The 12,940-nt window shown below is 42.1% G+C and overlaps 1 protein-coding gene across 2 annotated transcripts in view; it reads left to right on the forward strand.

Moving 5' to 3' along the window:
- The first annotated feature begins 3,112 nt into the window (after positions 1 to 3,112).
- The window catches only part of PTPN3 (protein tyrosine phosphatase non-receptor type 3), a 156,418-nt gene continuing 146,590 nt past the window's right edge, over positions 3,113 to 12,940 (forward strand). For both annotated transcript variants that reach the window (XM_065752640.1, XM_065752641.1), the window contains exon 1: positions 3,113 to 3,266. In XM_065752640.1, the coding sequence (XP_065608712.1) occupies positions 3,218 to 3,266 (49 nt within the window). In that variant the 5' untranslated portion in view covers positions 3,113 to 3,217. The remainder of the gene's footprint in view (positions 3,267 to 12,940) is intronic.

A 12,940-nucleotide genomic window follows, 5' to 3' on the forward strand; every position in this document is an offset into this window, starting at 1 on the left:
GATGAGCTTCTTGGAGGATCAAGCACCACAATTACGGGATGTTTGTCATTTGAGCGCTCTTTGCAAATAACTCACACACGAATATATGCATTGGTTTGAATGCTTGGAGCCCATCCAAAGATACAAATGGCTGTATCACTTCTTATTTTAATTTCATTACAGCAGAAAGCTCCTGTATGTAAACTTGACTCTTTCTAGAGTTTTTGCTGCCATTGACAGTACTGGTTCACTTAGCTCATCAGATGGCTTTTAGATTTTTAGAGTGTGGTGTTTAAATGTGTTCGTGCATCCCCCTTTTCTCAGGCACCTATCCTCACATGCTATTTTTCACTTAGTTGAAAAGGTTGGAATTCATTCCCACTGTGCTTTCCATTTCCAGAGGCAGGGTAGCAACTTTAATTCCTGACCAGCTTTACCCATGTGCAGATGACAACTCAAAATAGAAAAAAAAAAAAAAAAAGCCATTTTTCAAGTATTTCCTCTGTCATTTTTATATTATCTCTCTACAATAACCCTCATTTATCTATCTATCTATCTATCTATCTATCTATCTATCTATCTATCTATCTATCTATCTATCTATCTATCTATTTATTTTCCGTGACAGTCCATTCCACTGAAATCCAAATCAGGACATGCTGATATGATTCCCATTATAAGTTTGCAAATGTCCTAAGAGTTTGGTTATTGACAAGTCACCTACTGCAACTGTACGTATTCAGACAAAGCAAATAAATGTGCATTCTTCTACAAATGTAGTTCCAAGTGCTTCTGAGCATGCAGCTCTAAATGATTGAGTTCCTACTGTAAACTATCAGTGCAGTAACCTTAGGACATCTTAGAACATGGCTCTGTAGTTACTGGATTATGGTGTAAGAAGCAAGTAGGTTATATATTTACCAACCTCCAGGTCTGTAATAAACCTGGCTGCCTGTGTTAAGTCATGCAGAGAATGATGTTTTGAGACTCAGGTAAGTTTTCAGAGTGTGACAGTTTCCTCTTGCAAGCAAGGGGCATTGCACAAAAACCTATTTCCCCACAGTCATTCATCTTCAGTTCAGCATTGCCCAGCTTTATCTCTGACCTCTCTCTCACGTTAAGCATTACCTGGGATTTTACTTGAAGTGTGGATAAGGACATTTCTATTGGGAAATTTCTTGTAGGAAAAGGATGCAGAGGGAAAAAAAACAATAACTTTGCCTCTTCACAGACAATATCGTTAAAGGGTTTGCAAGTTTCACTTAATTTTCAACCCTATGCAGTCCTCAGCGTATCACTTCAAGAGTGCTGCCTTCATTTGAGAGGTCTTCAGGCTGCGAGTGAAGGCGCATCGATGGTGGTAGCACACGTGGAGGCAAGAAGGCTATAGCAGCTCCATCCTGCACTGCCTTACCAACTGCTTTTTCCCTGGGTGACAAACTATCTGCTCTGAATTCTACGGGAAAAATAATTCACTGTCGTTTCCCTTACAAAGCTCTCCACTGAAAAGAGCTACACTTGTAGAAGTGAGGTGAATACAAGCAGCGCTCCTTTTTTGTTTGCTAAAGTATTGAAACAAGTACAAAGCTCCCATGTGAATGAATTCAGCCACTGAAAAAAAACACAGCTCTTCATCGATCTGTTTGAGTCTATTTGCACATGGAAAAAAACAAACAAACAAACAAAAAACAAAAACACCACACCCGCTCTCTGCAATCTGTGTCGACTTCTATTTTTTAATAAGAGAGAAAGAGAAGGGGGAGTGAGTATTTAGATCTGTTGAGTATAATGTAAACACTCACCGGCTGCAAAATGAGAGATATTTAGCCAGGTGAGAGAAAAGCAGGAAATGGCCATATTACATCATTTTCCACCAAGGAATGTCTGGTGGACTTCCCGTTCCCAGGGGAACATAAAGTTCCTAGAAATGAGGATTGGTTTAGATTTTCCTCTCAGCAAACCAGAATCTGGACTTGTGCTCAGTTTTGTAGAGTTATCTTTTTTTTTTTTAAGCATAAATAATGAGGTTATGACAATTAGGTCACACTCCTCCTATAACACAGCACTGCATGCATGCAGTCTGAAACGCTCACTGCTCATTGTCTGCTTCATCCCAACATTTTACAAGTGTGCGATAATGATAACTTCCTCTTTCATGCTGCGTTTTGTGCATAGATTTCAAAGCGTTTTCTAAAGAAAGGGAACTGTAATTATCTCTGTTAGAGATGGAGAAATAGAAGTACAGAGAGCTAAAGCAATTTGCCCAAGGTGACAGGGCAAATTAGAGGCAGAGTCAGGTGTAAATCCCACGTCTCCTGCTTTTTGTCTCCTTGCTAGCAACAGCCTCACTTGCACTCAACAATGCTTGGGGAGCAACTGTGGTAGGAAATGGCTACGGGAGTACTATTTGATTTGCCCTAATGTGCAGCTGGTGCAAGTCATAACGAGGGGCCACTTTTGGCATAGGGTCAGCACAGAAGTGGTAACTGAGCTGCAGGGAGCTTCCAGGGCTGTGCTGGGGGCAATCTGCTGAGCCCCACCCAGGGGCTGTGGACAGGCTGAAACTTTTGTGATTGCTGCATGGACTTTGCTTCTCTGCAGGCACTGCAGTACCACCAGCCTCATGTTCTCCAGTCTGCATCCCTCAAGAAATCAGGCCCACGTGGCTCACATCAGTAGCAATCAGAGCTGTCCTTCATGGAGGAAGAGGCCTTTATGGCGGAGATACGGGGTCGTTTTATCCCACCAGAAGCTGTGCCTGGGGAGATGCAGAAGCAGCCTGTGCCACCTGCGTGCATAGCAAAAGACTTGCTGCTCTCCCACGGTGCAGGAGCACCTGAATTACACCGCTAGCTGCGGTTTATTTGGCACGTAAGACTGATTCTAAATTGTTTCCTGCACATTCTCAAGCCGTTTCCCTTTAAAGTGCAGCAGCTGTGACATTTTGTAGGTTCTGTAATTTCAAATGAGGCGCTAAGAGGTTAGTCCTTTCAAAATTTTTTTTTAATGAAGGTGGGTACCTGTTGCAATGAATCAATTAAAGCTCTTCTGACACACAAGGTGCGTGTTGCCAGACCTGTTGCACAGGTTCGTCAGGAGGGAGGATAACATGTGACAGCACACAGAAGCCAAGAGTGCTGGAGAAGATCAGAAGCTCGCATGAGTGAGCTGAGTTTTCCAAAAATTATTTCTCAAAACACTATTCAGAAGACCCCTGAACTCTCTGGCAGACGGCATCATGGTGGAGCAAGAGATGCTGCTGTCGTGTGCTTATCCTCAAGAAAAGTGTAAGTGACCAAATGTGATTTTTGTATGAGAAATGAAAACAGGACGCGGGAGAAAGGAAATGAAAGAAGCGATCTAGCTATTATAATTGAAAAGGCAGAGGGAGTAGAGGGGAAATGCTAAAATGAGGAAATAAGGAAGCTATTAACTTTATATTGTAGGCATGCAATTGAAATATGATTAGTGCCTTTACAAGCACAAGAAGGGATGCTTGCATGGAGAACTTTGATATAAAAATGTCTTGAGGAAAATTGCTTTAACCTTTGGCTTTCTGCTTGTATTTGCGACGTACGGTGGTGTGGTACTGCTGGAGTGGTGGAGAATGTGAGCAGTGTGCTCTGAGTAACTCTGGTGGCAGCCTGGGGGGCTGTGAAAGCTTTTTTTGGAAAGATGTTGTATGGTTAAAGACAAAAATGCCTTTTGTTGTTTTTTTGTTTTGTTTTGTTTTTTGAGATTGCAAGCTGTCCAGAACTTTACGCAAGCATCAGCTGAGATTTACATACAATTCAAAGATTCCCAAATCAATCCCACTATCCCCAAAAGAAGATGCAGCATCTTGGTTAAACATTATTTTTCTTACTAGAGAACATAATACAGGCTAGAAAGAATAACAGAAACCTCTGTATATGCTGGGTTATAACAAGATTAGGAGTATCTTAAATGTATTCTGGAAAATGCCGAGTTCAGCTCCCAAGGTGCCCAAGAAGAGTGTGTCAGGCAGGGCGGGAGGCAGCTGGCTGCAGGAGCAAGGCACTGAGCCTGGACTGGGCTTGTCTGAACAAAACGCTCAGCAGAGGCAGGAACGGAACTGGTATGTCCCGAAGCCACTCCAGTGTGCTGCCAGAGCAAAGTTCAGTGCTAAGAGAGTCTTCTCTCTTTGAACTCCAGATACTTTGCTTTTTGAATGGGCTGGCTTGTTTTGGCAACATGAAGAGGATGTTATTTAAAGCTTACTCCAGGTGGAAGGGTTGGCTTTGTTCTGGATGTATGCCTCTGTGCACGGCTTTGTGTCAGCTAAGAGCAGGGAAGGCAGGGATGCCAGCAAAGATGCAGTTTACCTGTGGAGAAATGACTTCTCCCATAAAGCCCCAAATGCAGAAGATGACAGAATTAAAAAATCTTCCTAGCATCTTGCTGGGCTGAGTTAGGAGCCAGCCCACTTACAGGCAGCTAGCTGTAAGGGGAACCAGAGTTGTGATTGCTACTGACTAGTTGCTAATAGAGGCCATCGTAAACCTTTGCATATATGCAGGATATCAGTAACTTACTTTTAGCTTTGCTGTAACATAAACAACGTCAGTGATTTTTTTTTTCTCTTTTCCCTTTTCAAAAGCAGATGAGCCATTCTGGGTTAAAATCTTCCAGTTGTCATGTATGAAAGACAGGGTGTCAGGAGCTCAAATTGCTCTGCTTTGTATATTATATACAACTTCACACTGTGTGTCATTGTGCATGTGTTTAACAGAGAAAGGAAATTTCCCAGTCCAGCACAGATCTCAGTAGTGCAGAAATGTGCCAAGTGCAACACATGAAGCACTGTAGAGACTGAAAAATGAGCATGGAAAAAAACAAAAGAAACACAAAGAAAGTAAATCTGTAGGAGGAAGGAACCCAGGTGATACTGCAGGATGCATAGCTGGGCTCTCTAATTACATCTTCTGGTGGTGTGACTCAGGACTGACCACCCCTGAAGCCACTGGAGTTGCTCCATGGGCTGAAGAAAGGGCCCTGTAAGGGATCAGCCTCAGCATTTACAGCAGTAAGTACTTGCCAGGAACAGGTAGTACATCTTCCTCACACATTAGCCAAACACCCCTGATTGCTGAACTGATCAATTCTAGCCATAAAGAGTCAAAGTGCCCCAGTAGGCAATGCATTTGAACTCAGATCTATGTGACTTTTTGGACTGGTCCAAAAGGTTGACCCATTGCAGGTCTCAGCTTAGAGACCAAAGCCAAGCATTTTAAGAAATCCTTTCTGCTTTAGCAAAATGGGCAAGGCACATCTTTGTGAGTCATTGGCTATGTATCTGTTGCTATGTGAATTTAACAAGAAACTCAATACTTCATACCTGAAGTGCCTAGCTGTCCATGACGACATATTTCCCTGTGTGTGTCCTGTCATTTATCTCTATAAATGTCTTTCAGGGGAAAAATAAGATATTTATGGTGTTCTTAGTTTGGTCCGCTAAAACACACCATGATGTTTACAACACTGAAGATTAGACCATAGCTAGTCATATGTTTTCCATAGGTCTGTATAGGTTAAGTGCTTGACATTACATTTTCCTGGTGGGGATTTTTTTACCGATTGCTTTGTCAGGCATCTCATCCTGTTGGCTCATCTCAAAACAGATATGACAAGACCAAGAAGATAGCCTGTGCATTGCCGTTTCAGAAAGTTTAAGGTCTTGCCAGCTCTTGCTTCTGCTTTTTCCTCCTGTATCGAAATAATTGTCAAAACAGTGTTGTGGGAGGTGCACATACCTCGTGTAGGCACAGCCGCCTTGCTGGGCTCAGCACCACAGTCCATCTCTTCAAAGCCATCCTTCTCACCTCTCTCAACAGAGATGGCTTTGAAGTAAAATACCATAATTTAGTCATTGAAATGGCTTTTATACCACTTAGAAAGAAAAATGTACATAATAAGTGCAGTTTCTTCTAGAGAAGTGATAAACTTCTCAAGTATATCACATAGTCTGATATTCCTGGTTCGTGGTTTTTCTCGTATCTTGAAAATCCTTTATCTGCACTTTTTGGTAATATATTGCCAGACCCCAAGTTTTGTTTTGTTTTTTTTTTTTTATAACTGTAGGAAGGCATGTGAAAAAAGGACACTGGTCTAAGCCTCTAAAAAAGGAGAGGAAACAAAGTACCTTCGAACAGAACAAAATTAACCTGAAAACACTTCACAAATAAAAAACACTGTTGTGTTGTGCTCAAGTTTCTGCCACAAAATTAAAAATAAACTAGTGAAGATTTTTTTCACTTTTACCAAAAAACATTCACCTTTAAGTTGAAACCAAGCATGAAATTGTGCTGAGATTTCAGTGGAAATGGATTTGGGTTCAGAGCTCGTTTGGCTTTGATTGTTTTACCAGTCATGAAATGTCAAATGTACATTTTCAGGATGGCTTGCTTAGATTTCAGGTATGAAAAAGTAATTTAAAATTAATATATTTCTTCTCTTAAGAGCAGCATTGTAGAGTTATGCATGCACTGAAGGGAGGATGTGGGAGGTCTCTGTTGTCTATGTGTCTTTGGAAGGCAAAAAAAGATCCCATTCCAACATAAACTGTGATCCCATCCAGCCAACGCCTTCCCTCACTGACACCTAGATCAAGGATAGGATGACTTAAAGACTCAGCAAGTCTACCCCTATACAGAGTTCCTTGTACCTGCCCATTTTATATCAAAATTCCATGCAGTGTTAAATCAGCTGTCTTGGAGAAATCAAAATATACTGCCCCAACATGGTTACTGTTCTTGACCAGACCTGTCATATTGTCAAACAAAAGATTTAAGTAGAGCTGTTTTCTAGGGAACCGTGGTGCCTGACAGCTATTTTGGCTCTCTTTTTTGATAACATACACTGATGTATTAATTTGGCAAGTTAACCTGATCTAATAGTTATATATATATATATAACCTGGAGCACAAGTCTTATGAGGAGCGGCTGAGGGAGCTGGGATTGTTTAGTCTGGAGAAGAGGAGGCTCAGAGGAGACCTTATTGCACTCTACCACTTCCTGAAGGGGGGTTGTGGTGAGGAGGGGGTAGGCCTCTTCTCCCTGATAAGTAATGACAGGACGAGAGGGAATGGCCACAAGTTGCGCCAGGGAAGATTTAGATTAGACCTCAGGAAGCATTTCTTTTCTGAAAGAGTGGTCAGGCACTGGAATGGCCTGCCTAGGGAGGTGGTTGAGGCACCATCCCTAGCGCTGTTCAAGAAGCGTTTAGATGAGGTGCTAAAGGACTTAATTTAGTAGTTGGGTAGAGATAGTGATAGGAGGATGGTTGGACTAGATGATCTTATAGGTCCTTTCCAACCTTATGAACTTATGAACTTATGAACTTATATAATATAATAATATTAATAATAAGAAGAAACAAAGTTGGATTCACTCCTTACTTTTTGAAATCAGTGTATGTCCAAAGGAATAAAAAGTAAAGTGAAAGCAAGGCTTAAATAACACACGTGCTCTTCATGTGCTCCTCATCTGAAAGCCACGTGGAAAGATATTTCCATGTGAATTCCTCTCTGTTGACTTATCTCTGGAAGAAAGGCTTATGCAAGGCATGGGTGGAGCTCAGGTAGAAATGTAAGCAATATTGAGCTGTACAGAAGTGACTGAGAAGTATATTTGGAACAACTGTTTATATTCACCTGGAGTAGTCCAGCTGCTATAAAACTTCTCTGAAAAACACATAGAATGGGTATAACTAGCACTGCCTACGTGTTCTGCACACAAATGGTGTTAGTTGTCCCAGAATTGTGCCAGGCCCAGCTGGAAAAGGATCAAGAGCAAACACTTGAGATGTGCAAATCTTCTGAGGGCCTGGCAGCTGTATCAAGAATGCTCCAGAACCCAGAGGACGTGGGGACTTTGCCCACGCAGAGTCCTCATGTTTAGTGTTTTGCTGTTTCTGCTGCTGTGGTAACGTGGGTGGGAAGGCGAGCACGGAAGGCTACCAGCAGCTGGATAGCTGGATGCCTTCAGCAGCTTATGCAGGACAGGCTCTGAGGGACAGCCCTGCAAGGAGGGGAAATTTTGAGGAAGAAAACAGTGGAAAGAAATTGAAAACGGGCCTGGAATATGTTTGCCATTCTGCTCAGTGCACACTTGGTGTCTCAAAGGCATGCACATCTATGTCCTGCTGAGCTCCTGGCTCTTGGAAGGCTTTCTGGCTCTTTCTCCTCATCACATCTGTGAGGTTTCTGCTGCACAGGGGATTTTTGAAGGACACAGGATCGGCTGCAATGGCCTCATGAGGCCATTGGTAGCAGAGTCTGCTTATCTGCATTTTTCCTCAACAAAGCACATCTTTGCCTCAAAAAAACAACAACAAAATCATTTCTGCTATTGCATTTTAGGCTCTCATTTGCAATACCACCACAGCAAAGTTGTCACAAGGTGAGAGCAAAGCTTTGCATGGAGTTTCCATTCAGAGAGATGGTCTAGCTTAGGACACTCTGCCAAGGACTCTACCCTTCTCCTCTCATATAAGAAGGATCTAGGTGTAAAATCCATAACAGATTTTTGTACCTTACACCTGACCCAACTGAGATGTTTAAGACCAAAATGCCAAAAAAGCTGGTGGTGATTAAGTTCAAGGATTTATTTGGTGTTTGTTTCTCCAGTTTACTGGAAGCCTCAAGCTGTGCTTATCTGCATGTCTTGAGTTGTCCCAGCCTTAGGTGGAGCTGAGTGAGCAACTCGGGACTTAATTTGTGCACATCAGCAGTAGACCTGCTGGAGGGTCAGTCAGCCCCACAGAGCCCTTCAGAGCTTACCCAGCTTTAAGGGATCCATTGCTCACCACACATGGTGGCTGTTGCTGTTTGCTGCTGAAACACCAGGCATGCGTGGTTCTTGTCTTTCAGCCTAGCAGTACAGAATAGCTGGATTATTTCCTTACAGGAAATGGGAGTTACCATGAAGAGGTTCAAATGTATTCAGGCTCCTGAGAGTATGCCTACCTGAGGGGGGTGGATGCTCTGACACAGGGCTGCCCTGTCAAGGACATGCCACCCACCTGGTGGTGGCCATGTGTTGCCTCAGGAAAGGCTTGGGTTTCAGCTCCATTGTCAGGCTCTCTTTTCTTTGTAGTTCAGATAAAGCAGTACTGCTTAAAATACAGCAGATCAAATGCAGATGGGCCAGAAACTTGGATGCCCTCATGCCAGGCCAGTGTCCTAAACATGAGGAAACATGACTCAATTGCTTACTGTGCTCTTTCTCTTTATGGACTAATGAATCCTGAATTGAGCTGTGCACAGTCGCAGCTGGAGGATGAGGAACATACTCCTCCAGCCCACTCACTGTGACCTAATTTAGAGCTGCTAATTGACTAATCTCTGAGGAGTGTGGAGGAATTAAATTCCCCTCTTTGGAAAAAAAAAAAAAGAATAAAAGCCAGATGTATTTTGGAAGGGATCAGGTCCTGACTGAAGGCAAGTTTCTCCACACAGCTCTACCAGGTACATTTTCATGTCCATCTTCATGTCCAGCTACCTTTATTGGCCAGGGCCAAGCAGGTGCAGGCTGAGCTGCCCAGATTGTTGTTGCCTGCACCTAATGCTCTCTGTGCATTTTATGGATATGTTGCTCAGGATTCAGACTCTGCTCAAAGGCTTGGGATTTTAAGTACTGGGTATTACAACAACTTATGCTGAGTCACCTAAGCCCTTTATTGAATCTGGCCCCAGTGCATTTTTCAGGCTTATTTACAGAGCAGCAGGTATTATTACCAGCAGTAACTGGGTTAATAACAGGGCCTCTAAGAGAGAAAGCAATTTGTTACACCTGTGATGCCCTGACTGAAACACGTTCATTATCTCTGTTTTCAGTTATGTAATAAGAAGAACAATAAAAAAATGCCTTCTTTTCATAGAAATCTTGGCAGTGCTTGTTTGCCTGTATATGGCCACTGCATCCTGTTTGCTCAGTACTTGCACAGTTATGTTTGCCTGCGATGTCCTCATCAGAATGCCCCTTGAGTGCAAGTAACTAGGCATATATTAAAAAGATAAATACAGCAAATGCCAGAAAAAAGGAAAAAAAAGACATTTATTCTTGCTGTGGAGAGTCAGTTGTTGTTGTATACTTGAAGCCTGACAGATGTGGTTTGCTGGCAAGTGGGTGAGAAAAAAAGGAATATCTTAATTCATGGTGGGAGGGGTGTCAGGGTTCTCTTCAGTTCAGGACAAAAAGGTCTATAAACTTTCAAAGTTGTTCTTAGCAGCTCCATACACAACATATGGTCTTATCCTTCCTGAGCTTTTGACCATTGTCAGTGTGGGAGTCTGCCAAATGAAAATTAAACAAAAGTTGCCCTTAAAAAAATATTTAGGAAGCCCTGTTTTAGAAGTGAGTGCACATGCTGGCTGTGACTCAGAGCACACCCACACACTGGGTAGACAGATTAACATCTAAACCACTAGGCAAGTTCCAATTCTCGCTCAGAAGGTCAAAAAAGCCTGGGAAATGGCCACTGCTCCCTTTCTCCTCAACACAATTATTTTTTTCCAGATTACAAAGTCATTTTGGATGGCACTGCAGCAGTGTAGTCAACTGATTTATTGTCATAAACAATTGTGTTCCAAGTTGGGAACTAATTCTGTCATGTCTGGACAACAGAATAAAGAGAGGATAAAAACGAACCCACCAAACCTCAAACCTTTTCCTTTGGATTTGTTTGCTATAACATTTCTTTCTGCTCCATAAAAACCATGGGGATCTCTATAAGTCTTAGTAGGGAGGCACGTATTGGATGAAAGAGAGATGAAAGACAAACCCCCCTTGGTAACGTTTGTTTTTTTACAGAAGTGGAGAATATCAAATTTGTTGTTTTTTTTTTTCTCTTTTTGGTGTCATGTTATTAGAACACAACAACTCCAAAGAGCAAGTTCGCGATAGACATTTCACTTGGTGTTCACAAGCTGTGGCCAGGTTGTTTCCAAGCTACCTGTGAGTAAAGCCCCTGAGTTGCCTTGAAGGTGGCAGATATCCACCTGCTCTGTTCTCCTTCCCATGCTGAGAAAGCACAGGAATGGTGTTTGAGTAGAGCAAAGAGCATTAAGAGCCTTGACTGGGCCAGACATTCAGCTGTCCTGGAATCTGAGTTATCTTCTATTAAGAAAAGATGTTACAAAACAATAATTTTTTGTATTGGTGTATGTTCCATAGACTGTTAGAGAAAAGGGTTCAATATAGCCTTGGAAGTTTGTAGGTTGTCCTGAAACCTGAAGATAAGCCTTTTCTACAAGTTTCTAGAGGTGACAAGACTGTAAGTAAGAGAGAGGTAGAAATAAGGTCAGAATCAAAAACGATTTCAAGATTTCCAGCCATGGTTATCAAATCAAAATCTGATTGTAAGAGGGAGCTGAGTTAGGTGCTGTGCATCATCAAGTGTTCTCAGCTAGCTCAAGGGTTTTTGTCTGTGCTTCACCCAGTACTTTCACTGTTGCAGTCCAGCTAGCAAGGAGAGAGATAATCACAGAATCACAGAATTGTAGGGGTTGGAAGGGACCTCTAGGGATTGAGTCCAACCCCATGTATGGTGTGTATGGAGACAGAAAAGTCTGAATAGAATAAACATTTTTTTTTCATTATTGTTTTTAATGGCAATGGATGTAAATTTCAGTAATATAGGAACAGCCTGGAGTTCACTGCTGCAGACTTGCCATGGTAGAAATACAACAGATCTAAAAGATTAGTGACTATTATTAATGTTGCAGCTGTGTAGGAAAAGCAGAACTAAGCTAAATCTTTATTCATTGCTAATCCCTTGCAAAAGGACGTGTGGAAATGGTAGCTCACCTTGCTGGCTCACGGTTTGAATTTCTCTTCGCTCAGTATGGCTTTTCATTGAGCTCTCCATTGATCTCTGCTTCAGAGACAAATGGTCTTGTGATTCCCCTACAGAGCTCGGGGCCAGTATTAAACACAGAAGTACCAGAGAGAATAGATTGTGAAGACAAGATGTCTTCTACCTTCGTTCCTCCCACTGGTGCTGTGTCAGAAGCAGTCTGAGAACTCAGACTACAGCTGCCACTTCATCCACATCTGCCTAGAACCAGTGCTCTGCAAAACCTGCTTTTCTTCTGCATTTGCAGTGCCATTTCAACAAGCTAGATCTTGTTTCCTCTTTCAGAGTAACCATCGCATATTCAACAGCGATGGTGCTCTTGCCAAAGCATTTTTCTTATCAGGATTATGCTTTTCCAAGTTGAAATGTCAAAGCATCTGTGTGTTTAATCTTTTGAACTTTTCCCATTAATAAACAAAGAATTCTCTCAGGCTTCAGAAATGTTTGTCATTAACTCTTTTCTTTCGGCACTGAGCATAACAAACACTTCTGAAGTTATTCCTGTTCCAATTTTGCTATTCTATTAAAAAAAAAATCTGTCATTAAGGCTATTTTTATATGAATTCCTTCTTATTTTAGTGAATAAGCAGCTCTTGTCAGGGCCTTTCTTCCTATCAGAGCCTTTCAGAAAAAGGCTTCCCTGTTTCCCTGCCACCAGTAGTTTGTTCTCAAAAAAGAGCTTAGCAAAATTGTGCAATTTTGTTGTACTTCATTACAGAGAAATAACTTGGGGGGGGAGAGTGGGGGGGAAATGAAGCATTTCTGTAGAAGGTGCCATGCTGTGCTTGAGGATGGCCCTAGGCAACCAAGGAACATCACTGCCCTGGTATTCCTCATGACATTGTCTGTGGTCATGACACGCGACGGGTTGGCACTGTCCGCCTTCCTGTTGTTTTGTAACTACTTGGGACTATAGGAAGCTCTTGTCCATTAAGGCTTCTTTAATAGCTGGTAGTCATAGCTCCCATGATTGAAAAGTCCATAGAAACTGTGAAGACTGGTTCTGCTCAGCCAATTCAGATTGTGTGTGTGGCATTTATTTATATGTTGTGTGAGAACTCAGATAAATTGTTTTTCTTCTTCCCA

Source organism: Cyrtonyx montezumae, unplaced genomic scaffold (genome assembly GCF_038088225.1).
Source record: "Cyrtonyx montezumae isolate F1298 unplaced genomic scaffold, pur_monq_1.0 scaffold_8, whole genome shotgun sequence".
NCBI classification, from domain to species: domain Eukaryota; kingdom Metazoa; phylum Chordata; class Aves; order Galliformes; family Odontophoridae; genus Cyrtonyx; species Cyrtonyx montezumae.